General features: G+C 42.4%; 1 protein-coding gene and 1 pseudogene across 2 annotated transcripts in view; both read right to left on the minus strand.

Moving 5' to 3' along the window:
- Positions 1 to 208: 208 nt before the first annotated feature.
- Positions 209 to 22,791, minus strand: part of BPIFC (BPI fold containing family C) — a gene marked incomplete at both ends in the record, with an annotated part of 39,472 nt that continues 16,889 nt past the window's right edge. The window contains 9 exons of the mRNA XM_082849732.1: positions 209 to 373; positions 1,240 to 1,316; positions 2,081 to 2,144; positions 3,716 to 3,758; positions 17,833 to 17,900; positions 18,545 to 18,715; positions 19,520 to 19,573; positions 20,764 to 20,940; positions 22,684 to 22,775. Of these exons, the coding sequence (XP_082705858.1) occupies positions 209 to 373; positions 1,240 to 1,316; positions 2,081 to 2,144; positions 3,716 to 3,758; positions 17,833 to 17,900; positions 18,545 to 18,715; positions 19,520 to 19,573; positions 20,764 to 20,940; positions 22,684 to 22,775 (911 nt within the window). The remainder of the gene's footprint in view (positions 374 to 1,239; positions 1,317 to 2,080; positions 2,145 to 3,715; positions 3,759 to 17,832; positions 17,901 to 18,544; positions 18,716 to 19,519; positions 19,574 to 20,763; positions 20,941 to 22,683; positions 22,776 to 22,791) is intronic.
- On the minus strand, positions 8,205 to 14,131 carry LOC309968287 (pleckstrin homology domain-containing family B member 2-like; annotated as a pseudogene). The gene is made up of 2 exons: positions 14,095 to 14,131; positions 8,205 to 8,866 (listed from the first exon to the last, which is right to left on the minus strand). The product of its transcript is annotated as a pleckstrin homology domain-containing family B member 2-like (transcript).

Here is a 22,791-nt window from a genome sequence, read left to right on the forward strand (position 1 = left end):
ACAACATGCACTCAAACATGAATACACATTCAAACATATACCCCTCCACACACATGGGAACACACACATCCTGACTGAGCCCTTTCACCCAGTTTGCCTCCCTCTACATCCATGAGGGCTTGAAAAAGAAAACTTCCAGCAATTCACAATGGCTTTACAATTCCTGTGTGTACCATCTTCCCGCTCTGGCATTACAGGAGCTGTGGGATTAAGGGCGATTTACTTCCTGGAGTGGACTCCAAACAGGCAACCAAGGGGCTGGCTTCCCCCTCCACCGTCCACTTATCAGGTTCAGAGCTTCCCAACCATGGAAACTTGACTGCTGCTTTAAGGACGTTTTATACTTCAGGTCAGTGGAAATCAAAAGGAAACCCTGGAAAGGATGCAACAATGAAGATGATATCAAACTTGGGGCACCTGGAGCCATAGGATGTCTGAGTTTGCCTGAGGGGTTGGGGAGATGTGGTTTCTTTACCAGGTCCTACTGTGCAATACCCTTCCTAACCCCTGTCCCCCTTGTGAGTGCCTCAGACATAGGAACAGGCCATTTTGGATTCTTGTCACCTTATGTGACTTAAGCAGTTATAGAAAGGGACATGGGGAGGGAAGAGGGAGTGCAGGGTAGTATATAGGATTGGAGAACTCTGTCAGAATCTTATGTTCACCTCCCCAAACCAAAAAGCCCCAGAAAGGAAGAAACAAGGTATTCTGAAGTTTGTTAATAATGATTAACCAGGAAACAGCTCACAACAGATCCCTGAACCCAGAGGAGAGTCTTTGGTTCAGGCAAAAGTTTACTGACTGAGAGAATCAGAAGAGTCAGTCTAGTCTCAGATATGCCCTTTTCCAGGACACAAGCCACTTCACCTCTCTGGATCTTACTTTCCTCATCTATAAAATGGGATTAATAATCCCAGCCTTACAAGTTGTCTTGTGGAACAAATGAAATACAGTGCACTAGTGCATCTTTTTGTAGTGTGGTGTGAATAAACTTGGCTTCAAAGGGAAATCAGACTTGGTCTGATGGGGTTTTTTTCCACTTTGATCTGATTTTTAAACTCAAGTTTAAGTGCTTTTCATTGTTAATTATGGGCTTTAAGAGCTAAACATCTTATTTATGAAATTCTTCGGGCTGGGAAAAAACAAAGCAAAACAAAATAAAACAAAAAGTAAGCAAAATAGGAAGAGGTATATTTTACTATGAAAAGAAATGGGGCAATTAACATTGACAATTCTTACCTCAAGAACTTCAATATCTGAATTGACGAGTGAGATTTTGTGTGGATTGGGCAGAGGAAATCCTTGCTGCAATTTTGCTAAAATATAGAACAAGATATAAAATAATTGGGCATGGGCATGGAAGATTTAGTAAACCTTTTAGTAAGAGACTAACAAGAAACTTTTTGATAATTTATCTTTCCATTCTTCCTGGTTCTGTGTCTTCATTCTCTCTGATATGTCCCTAGCATTTCCCTGAAAGAATGGTTAATTAATCTGTGCTTAATAAAAATGCACCTGCAACTATGGGCATTTGGATGGCAGAAAAATGCTGGCAACTTGTCCAATTTGTATTTTGAAAATACCTTAACTAGTGGGTCCTGAGAATATTTTGATCTCCAGTACAAAGCATATTTTAACCAAGCCAAACTCAAGATCCGACAGTTTGTGAACAATTGCAGTGTAGGGAGAAGGCCTAGGATTGTCATTCATTAAAACTGTGTCTGTCCAGATGGTGGTCTTTGCATAAGAACCACAGAGACACCTTCTAAGGATCATCATCTCATTTCTGGTTGACCCGAAGGAGACTCTTGACTGCCTAAGGAGAGTGGTTTTAATCTCCTTAACTCAAACAGAGTTAGCTGTTCTTGCTGAGTCTGCAAGTAGAGTTGCTAACAAGGCCTGGACCTGGAATATCTAACTTCAAAACTGTATCGTTGTTGGTACAAACTCTGTCAATTCTGGTGCTGGCCTCGATTCATAAGAACACATTAGAAGTACAAGCTTCAGGATGGAAAAGTCCCAGACAATCACCAACACTTAGCCAATGTCAGTGTCACATTGTTTCCCAAGAATCCCTTACCATTGGCCAGTGGGAGGACTCCGAAGTGGAGAATGGAAGACAGAATATTCTCAAACCTGAAGACCTAAAATGAAAGGGGAAACTGAATCAGTTGCCGAATCAGGGCATTTTGAAAGCACCACACCTGGTTTGGACATGTACTCTCCCAGTCTTTATCAGGACTGAAAGCAATAATTAGCATCTCCCTATAGAGATACTCTAGCTTTCCAGACACTGAAAGCTATTTTGTGGAAAGCCATTTTACAGGGTTTCCTAATCTTTTTTCCTCTTTGAGGATGGACATTTTGGTTCCTCTCTACAGTAGATCGTGGTGACAACAAATGCAGAGGGACCACATGGTGGCAGCAAACATAACAGCTTAGATACTTATCAGGTAAGATAATCTTGAATGACTAATAGATATTCCAATTAGTAGTCTTCCATTAATTTATTGGGAACCCTGGCCACAGGAGTTTCCTTGTATTATATTATGCTCTATAGCTAATAGCACCACCAGAACATGTAATTTATCTTTAATAAACTATGGTAGTTGTATAATCTTAGCAAACTGCTGGTTCCTGGGACGATTTAGGTATTAAAAACAAATGCACTATGATGAACATCAGTTCATTCAGTGAATATTTTTTAAGCATCCTATATGCTTAGCAATAATAACCTCTTTGAAGCTTAGCAAGGGTGGCTCTGAAGCAGATGTCCTAGGTTTATCTCTTGTTTTTACCATTTTACTGTGTGATGTTGGGAAACATCTCTCTGTGCCTCAATTTCCTCAACTGTAAAATGAAGATAATAGTACTAATCTCAGAGGGTTGTTATCAGGATTAAACAAGTTAATATTATGTAAAATGCCCAGTATATAGCATTGTCATTTTTCAGAGATGTCTACAAACGCTGCCAAATGCCCGTGGAGGGGAAAATTGACCCTTGTTGAGAACCAGTGCTCTAGAACATAAGCGTTGAGAACCAGCGCTCTAGAACATGAGCGTTGAGAACCAGCGCTATAGAACATAAGCGTTGAGAACCAGCGCTCTAGAACATAAGCGTTGAGAACCAGTGCTCTAGAACATAAGCGTTGAGAACCAGTGCTCTAGAACATAAGCGACATGAGGGTAGGGGCACCAATTAGTGATCTGGCTGATCTTCCTGAAGCTTGGGGAGGGGAGTTTCCAAGTCGAATGTTGGGATGACCTCTTCCAGTCAGGAGGTCACCAGGCTAGACCCTCCGAAGAGGCACCTACACAACCTCCTGAAATTAGGCACCTTGACCTAATTTTAGGAGATGGGTAGATATCCTTTTAAGAGCAAACCTAATCGTAGTCTAATAATTATATAGAGCATCATCCTTTGGTAGTCTGAATCTTAAGTTTAACTCTAAAGGATTATTTTATCCACAAAATGAAATGTCTGGGTTCTTCTCCCCAATATTACACAGTCTTAACAGTCTTTTGAAAGTCTTTTTGAATAGATAAAAGTAAATTGGAGAGTTTAATAGTTAACAGGCTTGGTGGATGAGTAGCTACATAAAGAATTTTAAAGTTAAAACCTACAATCAGAGGCAAAGAAAACAATCATCCAGCTACTATATAGGAAAATTCTCATTTTTCCCTGTACGGGGACTCTGAGAGCTCTGATTCCTACCTCAATACTGCTGCGAATGGACTCTGGCAAAGAGAGGCGGAATCTGAAAACAAAACAAAGCAACAAAAACCAATGGGAAAAAGTTAAAGGAGGGAAGACTTAAAAACAACCGTATCGGAAGAAAGAAACAAAAAGGAAAGGGAACTTTTTTTTTTCTTTAGTTCAATAAGCCGTTATTCAAAAAACTACACAAACTTTTAAGAACATAGTGTTCTAGTACATCTTTACCCCTATATTTGCTGCTTAAGAAGAAGAGCAGGGGTAACAGAAAGCTTGGATTTGTAACCAGGATGGGTTGCCCAAGTGCATTTGCTATATGCAACTTACTGTTGGCCACTTGGAATGCAGAACATTCTTAAGAAACAGTTTTTAAGTCTTCTTGCTCTGAACTCAACCATATAACTTCCCCGAGTCAGGTCGGTCCCTTATTAATAAATATGACAATGATGGTGGTAGTGCCACTGCAGGACGTGGACTATTCTAGGAGCTTTGTAAACATTCAAAAATTTAATGTTCATAATGACCCTGTAAGAAATGCTACTATTACTGTCCCTTTGGCAGACAAGAAAACTGATGATCAGAGAGGGAAAGTAAATTTCCCAAGTCACAGAGTCAGCAATTGATAGGTGCAGGTGACAAATCTCACTCTATTTGACTCTTAAGTTCTATGCTCTGTCTAGGCCACACCCCTCTGAAGGAGGTATTACATGTAGAATTTTTTTAGCGGCTCAGTCAGAACACATAAGGGAAACGTTAGCTGTGATGGCTACCTGATATGAAAGGCAGTACAGTATAATTGTTAAAGAATAGGGACTCTGTAGAATGCCAGAGTTTGAATCCCATGTCTGCCTCTTACTACATAGAATTACTTACTCTCTCTGGATCTTAGTTTTCTCATCTACAAAATATGAATAAGAATGGTACCTACCTTATAGGACTATAGTGAAGATTGAATGAAAGAATGCACATAAAATGCCTAGAACTGTGCCTAGCATATCCTTAGCACTTGATCAATGCTGTTATTATAACTAGGAGAAATGCTAACAGTTAGGCCAGCACATAATGCCCTTGATATTCTTTGTCAAATACAGAACCTTTGCTATAGGTCTCATTAGCAGGGAGTCCCTCACCTCCCCAACACAGCCTGTCCTGATGCTTGATATTTTGTAATTTTCATGATAAAGCTAAAGGCAAACATTGCCTCTTTCCCCATTTTTCCAAGGACCGATCCACAGGTAGTCCTCCCAACATACACACTTGATGTTCAATGCAATAGTAATAGTAATATGAAGCAGTAGTAATCAATAGCAATAGTAATGTGAAACAATAGTAATCAATAGCAATAGTAATATGGAACAATAGTAATCAATAGAATTGTACTATGGAGCAATAGTAATCCACAGGGAGGATTCCTTCATTTTACACATGGGAAAACTGAGGTCCAAAGTGGGGAATATTAATGGCAGATTTGGGACAGGAACACAGATCTCTTGATGCCGCCCCAAAGCTCCCTTCCATTATATGATGTTGACTCATCTTGTTCTCCCTATTTAGCTTCCTATGGCTCACTTTTGCCCAGGTCTAGAGTCTTGCTTCTGTATCATCCCTCCAGTGGAACTCCCTGTCTTCAGTCTTGATTCTCTCCATCCATCTTCCACACCATCCCCAGAGTGAGCTACATTTACACGCATGTCTGATGAGGACGTTCTCCTGCTCAATATTCTTTCCTGGTTATGATAAAGTCCTAGTGATTCATACAGCACAGGAGGCTTTCTGTATCCTGACTCCCAGCTGCCTCTCTGTTCTCATCTTTCATTCTCTACCTTGAATTTTTTTTTAAGGTTAGTAATCATTTAATGTATTAACATTTTCACTTATAAACATACAATTTGCATATACAGGGAAAAATAGGTTCTGAGGACACAACAGAATACTAGAGACAGGCAAGCAATCAGAAAAAAAGATCAACCTAGGGGGACAAAAGGGAACTGCATCCCATGCTGGTGTCTACATAAACTTGGGAAGCAGAAAGATAGATCACACGGTATCACAATTAGTGCAGAAAATAAATGTGGGTCATTTTGTCTCAATGACAGGAACTTCTCCCATGATCCAGATCTTGGGTCCCGGTCTGGCCCGTTTCATGAATCATGATCTGAAACACAATCACGGGTCTCTCCCTTCTCTTTACATCTAAGACCCTGAAGTTAACTCAAGGAATTAAAAGAACAGAGCTAAGAAACAAGCAGACTGGCATGTGTGCAATGTCAAAGGCCAACTAGTTAAAAGTACACATGGAAGTAAAATACTGACTAAACCTGAACAAGTTCCTTCCAACTCACCTAACTTCTTGATTTAGGATTACCTAAGTGTTGGCATCTATGAGAGTTGGGGCCAGGGAAATGAAGTATCTCAGCCCATCTTTATACCGAGCATGCATTTCCTCTCAGGATCAAGTCACTAGTGACATTGAATTTCCAGACTCAACTATAGTTGCCCAGTGGGGCTGGCCCCACTGGGGACAGGGACTGGAGATGCGGGGGAATACGTGTGCCCAAGCTTCAGTCCATAGCTCTCCCTCTTCTGACAGAGGGAAGCCAGGGGAACACAGGGAGACCATCTGCTTCAAGGGCATTTCACTGACATAACTCAGTATCTGTGGTTCCAGTAACTCCAAGTTCAAAATTAATACCCTGATGTAACATTAAAAACTGAGTTTAGTGTTTTGTAAGTAAAGCATACAGCTCAAATAATGATTACCATCTGAACAAAACCATTCTTATTACATACGATGTAAAATAACTAAAGTAACATTTTTAACCATCAAAACCAGTGTTGTCACGCATCACATCTGGCAAATTTCCACCATGTCAAACATCCAAAGAGATGACAGCCAAGTATACTTCTTTTCAGCTGGAAACAGACTCTCCAGAGTCAACAAGTGCAACAGAATTGACTAGGAAAACAGACCTGTGGTCACCACAAAGTTCATTTGGCATCTGGTTTCGTACGGAGATAGATCTATTTAAGTCTGCCTTAGAGGTGAAGTGCGTTGATCAGTGGAACAAAAGACTATGTATGTAACTGGCCACATAGAATACAAACAGAATTTGTGCTACTAGGAGTGTATTTTATGGAAAATAGGGCCACATGGAATACAGGGGCAGAGACCTTCAATGTGCTAAACTGCCTTTGTAAAAGTACATTTTTTAAAGCATGCAGGACAGAAAACTGGAATAATTGAAGTTTTAAAATTTACATTAATAAAGAAATAAGAAATAACAGAAACGCACGACTCTCAGTTTTCCAGAGCTTCACACATAGTTGGGGCTCAAATTAAATGGTTTAAGCGTCTCTGTAACATTTGAGTCAAGAATAAAAACAAGGCCGGTGTCCTGATCAGGTGGAGTAATACCTTGAGCAGGTTATTCATGTCCTTAGGCCGCAATCCCCATCTGTAACCTGAGTCTCCCCAACCATGCCACCCATGGGGGCTGCACGCACCCCAGTGCTTGGGGACAGCCACAGAGCCCCAGTCCTGCACAGGACAGGAAACGGGCTCTTTAACAGCCTTCAGAAGGGTGGAAAAGAGGATCCTCAGTGCAGCCCAATCCCCTGAAACAGCACTGTAACTATGGCTCTCATTCCACTTTCCTCACCATTCTCTTGATATTACTTTCTCAACAAGTAGAAAAATAAGCTATAAGTAGGCTGAAGTGGCAATAAAAATAGTCAAAGTAAACACTAAAAACATGATGCCTCTGAAGAAAGCAAATCTACCTCCACATACTTGTTTGTAATTGTTTTGCCTTGTTCGAGTTTTAAATGATAAAGCCCTAAAACGCTGAGACTCAAGTCTACTCCTAATTTGAGATGTTTTCAAAGGATCGCTACCAAAAACAAACTAGTAAAAATAAAATGAAAAGGCATCATTTTAAAGGGGGGGATCTGCCACCCCGCCCATCATCCTGAGCAGTCAGCTTTGCAGAGCCCCAGAGGCTGTGGGCATATCACACTGCTGCCTCAGGAAGGTTCCAGCCTACAACTCCTGAAGTAACGTGCAGCCAGTTCTGGTCTGAGGTTTCAAAGTCTGGCATTAAAACAAAACAGCTGCAGTTCTTCTTGCCCTAATCACTCACTCACTCATACATCACCATGTTACTAGTGTAATACTAAAATAAACTATCCCTTAAGCACTAAGGCCTAACTCTAAAAGGAAAATGGCCTTTCCAAACAGGTGTGTTCAAATAAGGTATTCTGAGAGTGCCATAAAAAACTCCTAGAATGAGCCAGTGCCCCCACGTTTTAGCTGAACAGCAGTCCAAAGCCTTCTCTGTGGTATTTATATGGATTAGTTATAAGTATGATGTCACTACTTTCAAAAGAACTACTAAAGCTATTATTAAAAACATTTATAACAAACAGCCCTGCAAAGTATATTATTGCACACAGGGTATCAGAAGCTATGCACATCCAGGTTCCAAGGACTCTAGGAGACCCAGAACAGAGACCCTAAGGCCATGCCTGTGGCTGCTGCAGCCAGCATGCCCAGCGCCAGGTCACTGTCATTGTCTCAATACCGCTCATGAACGATGACTTGGTTGGCAGGCTGCTGTCCATAAAGTCCTGCATATGGGTACTGATAGGGTACAGCGTAAGCCTGCCTGTTTGCAGCATAGAAAACTTGAGCTCCTGGCAGGTATGCACCACTGTGTGGACCATAGCCATCTGCATCAGGGTGCAGCATAGGCTGTGTAAGGAGGTGGGGAGGAAGCCAGGGCAGTCTCATACGTGACTTCTGAGCCAACATGAGCTGTGTTTGTCCTGGAATCCTGAAGTGTAAATTTCCAGGCCAAGCAATCATCTGTGCTTTCTGCACAAAGACTGATGGTTTTCCCGTCTCGGCAAACAACCTGCAGCAGTCTTTTGCCTTCCCATCTGGAGGCTGAATATCCTGACGTTCACGTCCCATGCGGATGTCGATGCAGTCCACTGGCATGTGCATCTTATCCTCTACACTCTGCCGAGTTTGGTCATCATAATAGGTCAGGTGACCATCTGACCACAGGTCAAACCAATTCTCCTTCCAGCGCTTCAAAATAGTACTCTGTCTCAGCAACCATCCACTCTTCACAAACGCTGTCTTCTCACCTGCAAAGCCTCTGACCACAGCCGTGCACCGAAGCAGGGCGGGAGCGCAAGGTCACTGCCGGGCTCCTCAGCTCCGACTGCCTCACGCCCTCTACCTTGAACTTTCTACTCAGTAACTCTGAACTGCTTAGCGCTATGCTGTCTTTTTCATCAGGTACTATATACCTGAGTTTAAAGTATATTGGCTTCAAAACACATACCAAAAAATCCTGAAAAATTAAAATTAATAAATGTCTACAACAAGTAACATTATGGCCGCTAGTCACGTTAACTCAACCCGACTCATAGTTAAATATAAATTATATTTACTGTGGAATGCATTTGAATATGTGCAATATATTTTGGGATGGAGTCTCCAAAAATTAGAGTGGGTAAGGCCATAAAGACCCTAAAACGACCTTGAGGTGTTTCCTTGCATATTGCACGATATTTCTGGCCTCCATACTTTTTGCTCCCTCTTTCTAGAATTGCCCTTCTCCTTTCTCTTTGGCTGGCTAACTCCTTTTACTTGCTTAAGATTTAACTCAGGTGTGACCTCTTCCGGGAATCTTTCTGTTATTTCATTTAAGGAGCAGATATTCACAGAAGAGGTAAGTTTGCTTATTATCAGCCAATATCATGTTAGCATGAATTAGCTTTTGAGATTTATTCAAAGTGACAGCTAGGAGTAAAAACCAGAAAGACTGTTCATTCTGACAAGGATCAGAAATGGTATCAGAGGCACTGTGGCTCAAATTGATCTTAGTGGAAAGTGAGGACCAGAATCATTGGGGCATCTTTGAAGGAAGTAAGCTGAGCAGTTGAACAAACATTTGCAGGCACTGCTGGGGAAATGTGGGTGCCTCCCCCTGGTCACCCTGCCTCTTACAATGCGCAATCTAGAGCAATTTAGAAATTAGGTCTGCATAAAATGGAACACACTTGTGAGTTTCCTTTCTTTTCTTTCATCACAACCCTAAGCCATGATTGGTTATCTTAGGACCACCTGAGCTTCCCGCAAACCAACTATCCTTTCCTACTAGGGCCGTATGACTTTTATCTATTTACTAGTCTCTAGGCATATTTACTAGGTTAGTTTACTAAGAGACAAGTCTAACTGCAGAGAAACAGGTGGAGCAAAGAGCAAACTCTTCCCGTCCAGGTTCTGAAAAACACACAAGCTCAACTCAGACCACTAGGTGGCGAACAACTTCACTCCTTTGACATTTTATCCTTCACCTGGCACCTAACCTGTTACTTAAAGCCCTGCTACTAGCAGCTAATTTTTATTACAGAACCACAGAGTAGCTGAGGAGAAAGGGAGCTCAAATATGTCTACCTTGCAGGCATATAAAAGTGTAGTTTATTTTTAAAGCTTTGGATAGGGTTTACTGCTCTGATTGAAAACCAGAGCTAAAGTGCAAACTTTTAAGCATGGCAAAAAGCCCTTCATAATCTGAGTCAATATAGCAACTATGACATAATGAAGGCCAAGTGGACCAAATCACAGGCATTCACAATGCCATTCCTCCAACCCTGTGGCCATGGCAGACATTGAAAATCAATCCTTGCACTCAATCCCCTATAATGATTGCTTATCTCTTTGCCCTATGACTATAAACTCCTTGTGGGTTGAGATACAGTCTTAATTCCCTCTGTATTCATGGGATTGAGTACAGAGCATGGCACACTTAGTGCTTAGTGTTCATTCGTTCACTCATTGATTCTTCCAGCAGATATCTATTGAATACCCAGTATACAGCAGCTCTGGGACAGGTACCAGAGATACAAGTGTGAGAAAAACCAAACACACTCGCTGCTCCATGTAGCTTACAGCCTAGTGGGAAGGCAGACATTAACCAAATAACTGCACTGATGAACGTTTAACTACAGGTTAGATCAATAGTCTGAAGGAAAGAAATACGTTCATTTGCTCATTGAGGCAAATGACTAAGGAATCTAACTTGGTGGATGCAGGAAGGTTTCCAAGAAAGGGCTGTGTCCTTGAACTGACATATGAAGGATGAGCAGAATTAAAAAGGCAAAATGGGGAAGGAAGAGTGGAGGGGTCTGGGCAGAGGCCAAAGGCCCAGTGGAGGGAACAGAGAGTTATGGAGAGAGCACAGTGAGACGATGCTAGACAGACAGACAGCGGCTGACTGGGCTGGGTTTCTCAGGTCATGTTGGAATTTTGATGTTTACCTGAAAAGGAATCTGTGGCAGGTTTCTAAGAAGGGGGAGGAGGTCAGTGTTTTGTAAAGATCACTCTGGCTGCAGTATGGAGAAAAGACTGGCAGGCTGAGGAGGTGCTTCTTCTATGCTTGGTAATGTGCTAGGCAATGTGAAGAATTTTATTTATATCTATATTTATGAGGGATGGGGAGAAACTTTATGTACAGGAAGAAATTAGAGAACAATACAAAGCAGCCTGTATTCAGGTGCGCTTTTGTGGGCTTACACATTACTTGTTGCAGGAATTCTGAGAAGGTGTGAAAAGGTGATGAGACCAGCGAGGGTTGTGTGTGTGTGTAATACGAGGGGGAGAGCGGAAATAAATTGCCCTTTGAGAGAAGCACTCTGTATACTACCATGTACAGGCACCCTACCTTGTCCATTAGCATGTGGTACATATATACAATGGAATATTACTCAGCCATATAAAGGAATGAAATTGGGTCATTTGTAGAGATGTGGATGGACCTAGAGACTGTCATACAGAGTGAAGTAAGTCAGAAAGAGAAAAACAAATGTCGTATATTAACACATATATGTGAAATCTAGAAAAATGGCATAGATGATATTATTTGCAAAGCAGAAATAGAGACAAAGACATAGAGAAGAAAGTATAGATACCAAGGGGGAAGGGGGTGGGTGGGATGAATTGGGAGATTGGGATTGACATATATACACTACTGATACCATGTATAAAATAGATAACTAATGAGAACCTACTGTGTAGCACAGGAAACTCTACACAATGCTCTGTGGTGACCTAAATGGGAAGGAAATCCAAAAAAGAGGGGATATATGTATACGTATAGCTGATTCACTTTGCTGTACAGTAGAAACTAACACAACATTGTAAACCAACTATACTCCAATACAAATTAATTTTAAAAAATCTGAGTGTTACCCTCACCAGGCTGTGGACCTGGAAGGTAGAAACCATTGTTCTTCTCTCAACTTTTTGTATCAGGAACAGTGCAGAGCACGTAATAGGTGCTCAATAAATTCTCATTGAATGGATGTATGGATAAACAAGCAGATAAAGGATGGGTGGGAAAGTATCTATTAGAATTGAGGTCACCTTGAGGGTGAAGCACCTAAAGCAAAATGTTCATTTAGGGAGTTATGGGAGGTTAGACTGGCTGTCTGGAAAGGTAGGACCAGACACGGAAGAGCTTGAAAACCCTAGGCTGTAGATTTAATCCAATGATGAAAAGTTTTGAGGGGAGGAATGTGTTGAGCCCACTCCAGAATTAAAGGACCCTCTTTATGAGGCAGAGTTCCCCAGTATTTTAACTCCATTGCCTTCTGCAGTCTAGAAATTCCCTCAGTGAGTCTGGGAGAAAGGTAAGAAGTCATTCGGGGTTCCACCTCCGATAGGGGCTCCCCACTGTGGCCTTCCTCTACCCTGGCCTCAACAGTAGTTCAGAGGGAGGATGGAGATGGAGATCAGCCCAGTTGCCAAGACTGAGCTCTGCTGGCCCGTCCAAGCACCATTACAACAGAAACTGAATCCATTCTTCCCAGACTTGTTTCCCTTTCTATTTCTCACCAGATGGCTCACGCTGGGAAATGTTTATCTGCCCAGCTGTGAGAAATGGAGTTGGGTGGTGATACTATCTGCTTGTAGTCAGCTGTATTTGCATTCTCTGATGGTGTTGCATGGGAGGGGTTGCAGAGCAGGTAGGTAGGTGTGTGTGTGTGTGTGTGGTAGTGGGGTGGGGTGCAGTTTGGGAGTATCCAAATCCTCAGTCATGGGAATGTAAAAAAAAAGTGTTCCAAGCTCTAAATGGTTGAACAATAATGTGCATTTGATTGCCCTGAGCTTTGCATGCGATTAAGAAAAAGGGTTAGAATTAAGTCATGTGTATGAAGACCATCAAAAGGAAAGTGTTGTTTAATTTGGTCCCTGAATTAGTCTCAAAAATGTCTACATGGACATTTGGATTGAAGTTACCTCCAAATAGACCAACCTGGATTGGAGTTACCTCCAAACAGAACTGTTTGGAACAAAAGCCTCAAATATACAAAGAGCTGTAAGAATCTGGTTTATGGGCCACTCCACAGCTTTTAAGACCCTCCTGACTTGTCATGTCTCTTGGGACCAATTTCTCCCTCTTACTTGGCCAAACTTTGATACTAGAATAAGGAAAGAGAATAAAGTACTACTAGTAGCAGTAACGGATGTTTCTTGAGCACTGATTATGGGCTGGGCGCTGTGCTTTTCATACATTCTCATCTCTACCGATACAACATTCTACACAGGGGCTCTTTGTTTTGCTGAGGAGGAAAGTTAACTTGTGCAAGGTCACTCAGCTAGCAAATGGCTGAGGTAGAATTCAAAATGAGACATGCTTGACTCCAGAGCCTGTGCTTTTAATTGGACATACACAAAAAGGTCAAGTTTATTACTAGTACTTCCAGCTTTCTCTTTCTTTATTCTTTCCTTCACTCAGTTCCTTAATGCAATGAGAAAAGGGCTGTGCGCTTTTTCCATTTCAGGACACACAATGCCAGTGTCTTCTCTTTTTTCTATCAATACTTAACATTGAGAAAGGACATCCTGTTTCACTTTAACCTGACTCCATGCTTCTGGTTTTCTCCTCTAGGCAAAGGTATTTATTTTATAAATTGTAGGTCTACGTCTCATTTTCTAAGACTTAGCTATTCACCACATCAAAGGTAGTACAATGTAGTAAGTAAACAAACACTCATGGCGTTGAAGACTCACTCAGGTTCAAGTTCTAGCTCTGCCATTCAATAGCTCTGTGACTTGCATAAAAAATTACTAATAAATAGAAAGCTCAGTTCAATAGAGCCTGGAGACCAGCAGGGGGAGTTCTCACACCCTGTGACGACAGCAGAGCCCAACAGGAAGAAGGAAGCCTCCTCTTGTTTCCTGGCAAGGACTTAGCTAAAGAAAAGCCATGGACTCTTTGTTTACTACAGCCCTCCCAACTTCCTTTTCCCTCTATAAAAGGGTTCTCCTTCCCTTGCCATGTGGGGACTTGCACAGGGCTCACCATGGTTATAGACCCCAAACTGCAGTTCTCTGCTCATCCCGAATACGCACATCTTCGCTGGGGAGAAATATCCGGCAGACCATTTATTTTGGTCAACACTTGAGTAAGTTATTTGACCTCTGTAAGCTGGAAAATGGGGATGATAAGCTACCTCCAGGATTATTCATTCAATCTACAGACACTTATGGAGCGCTGTGCCGGATCCTGGAGATACAGGGCTGTGAGGTTTAAATAAAGTAATGTATGTGTGGTGCTTGGTACAGGACCAGCAGGTAGTAAAGGCTCAATGATAAAGTGTATTTATAAATGGTAGAACAAAAGGCAATTTCTCTAATAGCCATCACTGGACAGGAGACAGGGGAGTGAGGTGTTTTCTGAATAGAGCTCTTGGAATGATCTTGTATAATTGAGTCCTTCCTTCCCCTGGCTGAGGCCAGTCCCCATAATTTTAGATAATAGCCATAGCCATCATTTTTTTTAACACTTAACATGCACTTTACACGTATTAACTCATGTACTCCTCACAACAACTCCCTGAAGTAGGTTTTATTGTATCATTTTATAGAGGAGAAAATGTAGGCCCAGAGAGATTAAGAAACTTGCCTGAGATCCCCCAGCTAATGATCCGGGCTGGGACCTGAACCAGCTAGCCTGATTCCAAAGCCCATGATCTCCCCACCTCTCTAAACTCACCACCCTGGATTCGCCTCTGATTTTTGCGTCTCGTGTCTAGGTAGCCAGCCCTGAGCAGCTCCAGAGAGAGACGCCCTCAGACAGGGGACAGTTAGGCAGGCCGTGGTGTTCTGGGGAGACGTATTCGGAGACCCTGTGTTCCCTGGCTCTCCTCAGGGGTGTTTCACTGATCCCCGTCCACTTTACACCTTTTCCTGCTGTGTCTCTATGACGTCACTTAAGACCAAACCAGCTCACCCTGAAAAGCAGCTCTGTGGAGCCCCGGAGCGGAGGCATCGGCTGCTGTGGCCCGTGTGGGAGGCGGGGCTGCTGCTCTTGCTGCCAAAGGCTCAGGCTGCTCTTTCGGCAGAGCCTCTGCTCCTTTGTGGTCTTGCTTCTGGGTTTGACTGCCTGAGGCCTGAGTGATGCCAGGCCCACCTGCTTTGCCCCTAGTGTGCTCGCTGCCTGAGGTTTGCTATAGTACCCGCTGCAGGAGCCCCACTCAGACTCAGTGCACGTGACCTGCACGGTGCTCAGAAGGGCTCTGTGCTCGGTTTAACGCCCTGCCGTCTCCATCTTGAAATTCTTCATAATTTTTGAACAGGGGTTCTGCACTTTCATTTTGCACCAAGCCTCACAAACTATGTAGGTGGTCTTGTTCAGACCCTACTAAGGCCTCAAGGCGCAGGCAGCCTCCCCAGCACGTGAATCTAAAGGAGATCACAGGGGTGTTCGGAAGAGACTTCAAGCAGGCAGGAGTTCTAATTTCAGGTTTGTGTTCACAAGGTCAAAGAAGGCTTGTGGACCGCCAGAAGCTAGAGAATGAATTCAAACATTCCTTTGGATGATGTGAATTTAGCAGGTTACCATCAGTTTTCCCAGTTACTCCCATAAATAAACGTAACGCCCACTGTACATGCAGTTTCTTACTGGTAGAATGGTGGAGGTGAGGGTCAAGCCCAATTAAGCAGAGAAGCAAACCTGGTCTCTGCAACTTAAGATCTTTCCTACCTGCCTGCCACAGCCTGAAATCCCCTTCTTATTAAATCCTTCCTTCAGATCCTGCCAGTAAACCAGAACCCCGCTCAAGTGCAAATGTTTCTACCTTCTCAGAGCTTGCTGCCTCAATTTGCAGCCCTGCCCGCATACTCCCCCGTCACTCCAGATTGCCAGCTCCCCTTTCCTATAGCCCTTTCCTCTCAGTCTTCAGATAGAGGCCTCCCAGTCCTGCGGCTCAGGGAAACCGCCTTTCAAATTCTCTCCTTTCTCTCGGCCTAGCTCAGATACCGCCAGCTCTTCACCTTTGGTCCTTTCCCTCCTCATCTCCTGCTCTCTGGCTTCCATCCTCTCAACCATTAAAACTGCCATCTCAAACACCACCCATCAAGGTTCAGAGTTTCATCAGCTTTGATCCTCTAGAAACAGGGCCACATATGAATTCTGGTAGCCTGAAGCCTTCAGGAGCCCTTCCTCCATAAAAAAACATTAAAAATTATCTTCGAAGACTGTGTTGTTATAAAGATAAGTATAATCCAGTCTGGATTGTATTTATTTTAAAATTCTTTTTTTTTTTTTTTTGCGGTACATGGGCCTCTCACTGTTGTGGCCTCTCCCGTTGCGGAGCACAGGCTCTGGACGCGCAGGCTCAGAGGCCATGGCTCACGGGCCCAGCCGCTCCGCGGCATGTGGGATCCTCCCAGACCGAGGCACGAACCCGTGTCCCCTGCAGCGGCAGGCGGACTCTCAACCACTGCGCCACCAGGGAAGCCCCTAAAATTCTCATTTAAAAATATATTAAAACATTTTCATGGGTCCCTGAAGTCTCATAGGCTCTGGGCACTGTGCCTTTAGAATTTAATGGAGAAATTAGTCCTTCTTTGAAGGCCTGGGTAAAGTTGAGGAGAAAGCCTTCATGAAGTCTTTTATTTCTGGGAAGCCATATTACTTTTTGCTTTTATTGTTCCTTTTATTGGGAAAACAACATAGTTATAAAGAAAATTTTGAGGAAACAACCAACTCATAATCTCATAGTCTAACACAACCCTTCATTTGTAATTCACTTCCTTATCCAGATGGAAAGCTAGTTTACACGGCTGACTGTTGTGTTTATGCAGTTCTGTATTCTGTATTATTCCATTTCATACTATTTTATTGAAAACATTTTCCATGTTTCTACAATAGTCTTCCTAACCATCAATTTGACTTATGGTGATTGACTTACTTTTTCTCTCTGTTGGTTTCCCAATCTTTTCAGACTAGGATTTCTTTGTCTGTTTTATTGCTTCCTTTTTGTCCTTTCATGGATTTAGTCTGGGCCACCTGATTATTCTGTATATCCTCCCCTGCCTCCCTCCGCCCCAGGTAGTCTGATTCATGGCTTCAGCTATGGGCTTCATTGGGCTGAGGAGAACGGGCTTTGCGGGTGGTTCTTCCCAGTGGTAATTAGTGTTCAATGATCTGTGTACATGACCTGCTCAAGCCCTTTCACACTGCACGGTTTGTGTTTGAGAGCCAGCCAGGCCGTGGGGCATGGTCTTGTTAAATTCTCCACTTTAGTAAAGGGATCAGAGTGTCAGAGCCTGAAGGTAAGTCAGAGATGATTTTGTCCAACTTCATTATTTTACAGATAAGGAAACTGAGGTTCAAAGAGGTTAACAGACTTGATCACGGTTCTGGAACCAGGGAGCAGGGATTTGAAACTTCATTCCTTGACCTCAAAGCTTCATGCTCTTTCTTCAATAGCATCCATTCTAAATTTGTTGAAGAGGAACTTTATTTTACACTGTTGTACCATTAGAATGAGAATTTACATTGTGGAATTAAATTTACAGTAATTTTGTTCCAAATTTATCTGAATATTGTCTGATGGGAAGAAAAAAAGAAAAACTTCATAATTTTCAGTTAGGTCCATATTCTGAAATTATCTGGACTATTATAGGAGAAATGTTTAAGTGATTCATGTTCTATTGAATGGTAACTTCCCCTGTTTTGTTACTGTTCACTTGTCTCTAAGGTCTGTTGATTCACTTAGTACTACCATCCAACAGTCACATCAACTGAGCTTACCTGTTCAGAGATAAAGAGCAGATCAATCTTTGTCCCAAAATAGCCAGGGCAACATTGGTACTAGCAACCTGCAGAGAACAAAAGCGTACATTAGTAAGATGAGTGAATTTATCCATTTTGGCCATGAATATCATTACCTATAGTAGAAACATAAACTTCACTTTCACTCTCATCTCAAAAAATATTGGAAAGAAATAGCTCTAAAAATATTGTCTTGCAGGTAGGGAAACTAACTATAAAGACTTTTGTTTGAAGATCTCCTTTAAATTATTTTTCCTTTTCTTCTAATCTCTCTTTTGCGTGTGTGGGGGGCAGTGGGGGGAGAGAGAGGGAGAGAGAGACGTCTCACTTAGGTTCATTGTTCAGTCATTTTCTCTCAGATTTTATTTGGCCTTCATCTACTCAAATAAACTTGAATTCTACCTTGACTGACTTATTTCAAGAAAAAAAGAAATTTGGTTATCAATGTAACTGGAGCAGAGGGAAGGGCACACAGGACGTGGAGAAGCGGGGAGAGCTATTTTACAACGTTTGGGGGTATGAGCACTGGCCTCCCATACCTACCCCCACCCCAGTCTCAACCCTGTCCTCTCTCCTAATCGATGGATCACATCCCATCCCTCCAAACATTTAGTAGACCCTGCTGGCCAGTGGTCTACTGCAGGAACAGGACTGGTATCCGTAGGCTGCCCTCCTGTCCCCGCAGACTTACAAAGTCCATGGAAATGACGGTTTCTGCAGTCGAGTTCTTGGACTGGGTGAGTATCACGAAGGAGGCAGGGATGTCTAGGGTGAAGTTACCCGGTAATAAATTGACCACGGGAGGCTCTCTTGCCAAGACCTGTACCATGAAGGGCTGGGACAAGATGTACAGCTCTGCAATCTGCCCACATTCAGGGAAAGAAACAGAGATTGGGAGTCGTGAGTTGAAGAGGGGAAATCACAAATTTGGGGTGGCCTGTGGTGATTAAATCTTACATCATACAGTTAGAACAGAAAAAAGCTCTTTAATAATTATAGCAATAACAACAAGATAATAATAATAACAGCTGCCATTTATTGAACACATACTGTGTGTCAGGCACCATGTCAGGACTTTCAGTATTATTACATCTAATCTCCAAAAAAATCCCTCTGAGGCAGGTTCTATCAGAATTCCCATTTCACAACTAAAGAAAGTGAGTCTCAGGGAGGTTAAGTAATTTTCTCAAGGTTCCAGATGAGTAAGTTATAGAACTGGGATTCAAATCTAGGTCTGTCTGACTCAAGATCCTTGCTCTAAACCCAGGATGCTACACGAGCATCTCTCTGTCCTCCAGGGCAAACCTGAGCCTTTCAATATACTGTGTCCAATACTCAGATCCCATGACAGCATGATATTAATAGTTGTTTTAACTAAAGTCACAATGTGGCATTATTCCTTCCTTTCCCATTTAAGCTAATTATTTAAAGTGTGGTGGAACCTTATGGAAGGAACAAATGATTTATTCTGTGTACAATGTCTTTCCTAGTAACTTGTACTGTTCAGTTAATATTTGTGGATATCTGATTAAAAGAAAAACTCTTCAGAATGGAAATATGGATGCAAGCTTGGACCAGAAAGGAACATAAAGAAACAAAAAGTCTTCCGGAAGTAATTGCAGTGAAACCAAATACACCATTAAGGAGTCAAACCCTGAGCACTCACCCAGGAGAGCATGTTGCCAAGGCCTTGAGAGTTGCGAATCAAATGGTTGAAAATCTGGGAAATGAAGACCATCATGTCACTGCAAGGTTTTTACCTGGGTTGTATTTTCAGGGAAAATGCAGCATTCCCTGTAATTTTTATGAATCATGAAGCTGTTGCACCAAAAATGCCTAGTGTTTGAAGGTGACTGATTATTTTATAGCCCAACCACAGGAAATCTGAGGCCCAGAGAGGTAAAGTGACTTGTCCTAGGTCACACAGGAAGTTACACTGCTTTTGAGTAAGGGCCTTTTAACCTTAGGAACACAGTGTATATCATATGGCTACGATCCATGTGTAAACATTGTACAGTGGTTAACAATGTCTTGTGTTATTGTCCTCTTTTTCAGAGGTTACTGAGACATATGATGCATAAGCAATTTATCTTCATAGATGAATGGTTTTCAAGTCTGAAGCTAGAAGTGTCTAATTCTCAGTACTGTATAGCAGCTGGTGTTGCCATCAGCATTTTGAACACAAGATTTATAATTATTTGTATAATTAAGGCCTAGAGAATGAAAAGATACATAAGGAATGCTCAATAAAAGTTGTTAGTTGACTGGTAGAAGAGAGAGTTCTCATTATAAAAGGGAGGGGCATGACAGAGGATCAATGAATATCTGTGCTATTTACTGGTCATTGTAGATGTCAGTTGTAATTACTAACAGGAGAAATCTTTATGTTGGCATAACACAAATAATAAAATAATAATAATGATGATGATGATAATCAACACTTAGAGAGCATGTAGTCTGTGCTAAGCATTGGTCTGAATGCTTTATGTATATTTAAACCTCTTTAATGCCCATAACAACCCTGTGAGTATGGAACATTATTATTCCCATTTTCCAAATGATGAAATCTGGCACAGAGAAGTTAAGTACATTGAAATCACCAAATTTTCATAGGTATTTGTCACAGGTAATAAGTAGTGGAGGGGCTTCTTGGTATTATTGAAGATCAGTCTAGAAGAACAGTGGCCCAGTATCATAAAAAGCTGAAATTAGCAGAACTGGAAACCCAACAACTCCCCAACTAGTATCAACATTCATTCCACAATCCCTTCATTCATTGTCCTGCTAGGAGTGATAGTGTCTACAAAGGCCCAGGAATAGAAACTATGACATAAAACCCCCCCATAATGGGATACTTATAACAAGATTAAATGTTGGTGTCGATTGTCATCATCCGTTAACTCTCCTAACCTTTTTTGTGGTGAGAGTGACGTTGAAAGCCCCAGCTGTAAAATAAGCATAGGACGCAGATTTAAAGAAATACTCGGAGATTCCAATGTAGATCATAGAGTCATTGTGTTCCGGGAGCACAAAAGGAACTGATGAGAAGGGGGGATCTGTGAGGTTTTCCAGGGGGTAGAATACGCCCTGTGGGGAAACAGACAGAAAGACCAGTGTTATCAGGGGAAGACTCGAATGTGCAGGACTAAAGAAGGTGGACCCACTCAAGTCAGAATAAGGAATATTCCAGAAACTCAGTAGGGTTGAAAAAAACCACGAGTTCTCTGACTCCTTGACTGGGGACTATGTTTCAGAGCTCTGATGACTTCTTGAGCATATCTGAGTGTGTCTGTCCACCCTGGGGTGTAATCCAGTGAGAAGTTCCTTGTTAGTCCTCTTCTCAGAGACAGGAAGGCAAGTGAATGTAGCTGGAGGGGACAGCTCTGAATAGTTCCTGAAGTGTCATGTAGAGATGTCAAACTTTTGACCTTCAAAATCCATAACTTCTGAGCATCTAGGGCATCACAGAAAGACTCAGAAGGACCCAGGATTCTAAATGGCTCAAAGCATTTTTGTGGCATTTTTACTGCTGCCTTCATAAGGTATAGGCTGTTATTACAAAATGGTGTCTTGTGTAATATTTAACTGAGTTGAATGACTCTGATTGAAACATAAGCCAACATACATTAAAAAAAAAAACCAATGGGGGCTTCCCTGGTGGTGCAGTGGTTGAGAGTCTGCCTGCCAATGCAGGGGACACAGGTTCGTGCCCCGGTCCGGGAAGATCTCACATGCCGCGGAGCGGTTAGGCCCGTGATCCATGGCTGCTGGGCCTGCGCGTCCGGAGCCTGTGCTCTGCGACGGGAGAGGCCACAACAGTGAGAGGCCTGCGTACGGCAAAAAAAAAAGAAAAAAGAAGAATTCGCCTGCCAATGCAGGAGACATGGGTTCGAGCCCTGGTACGGGAAGATCCCACATGCCTCTGAGTAACTAAGCCTGCACGCCACAACTACGGAGCCTGCACTCTAGAGACTTCAAGCCACAACTACTGAGCCCACTTGCCACAGCTACTGAAGCCCACGTGCCTAGAGCCCATACTCTGCAACAAGTGAAGCCACCACAATGAGAAGCCCACGCACCACAACGAAGAGTAGCCCCCCAACAAAAAATAAATAAATTTTAAAATAAATTATATTTACTTTGGGACAAAAGCACAGTTAATCACTTTTCTAGAATCAGCAAACACTATTTTTTTTTTTTTTTTTTTTTTTTTTTGCGGTACGCGGGCCTCTCCCTGCTGTGGCCTCTCCCGTTGCAGAGCACAGGCTCCGGACGCGCAGGCTCAGTGGCCATGGCTCATGGGCCCAGCCGCTCCGCGGCATGTGGGATCTTCCCGGACCGGGGCAGGAACCCGTGTCCCCTGCATCAGCAGGCAGACTCTCAACGACTACGCCACCAGGGAAGCCCAGCAAACACTATTATCATGTGTTAATGGCCCTGACAGAGTTCAGTAGCCCTCAGTTAGATCGACTAACCTGAGAGCTAGGAATAGAACTATCTATATTTATAGTCTACTGATCTGTTGAGCCCTAATAAATGCAGACTATTCTACTTGCTGCCCCTTAGTCTGCAGCCTTACTCCCAGAGGCAGAGACATCACGATACTTTTCTTGAAGAAGGCAGACACATGCTGTGCAATCCAAGCAATCATTTACCAGTCCAGAAGATGTTCAAGAGTCTTTTAAAGGAGCATAAACATGAGAGAACTGCTTGAAAGAAAATTAAACTGTTGGAAGAGAATGTAGTTATATTTCCCTCTGCATGTAATATTTGTTCCTTGAATAGTGGTATTGATAGCCAAGCTTAGGACTCTGATGATGATAAAATTACCTTCAAATTCAGATCAATGTAATTCTCAGTAATTTCTGGAGAACTGATTAGGGAATAATCCAGCAGGGTATAGTTGTCAACGCTTCTTAAAACTAAATAACAAAGAAA

The sequence above is a fragment of the Leucopleurus acutus genome, assembly GCF_964270905.1.
Source record: "Leucopleurus acutus genome assembly, chromosome: 11".
In the NCBI taxonomy this organism is placed as follows: Eukaryota; Metazoa; Chordata; class Mammalia; order Artiodactyla; family Delphinidae; genus Leucopleurus; species Leucopleurus acutus.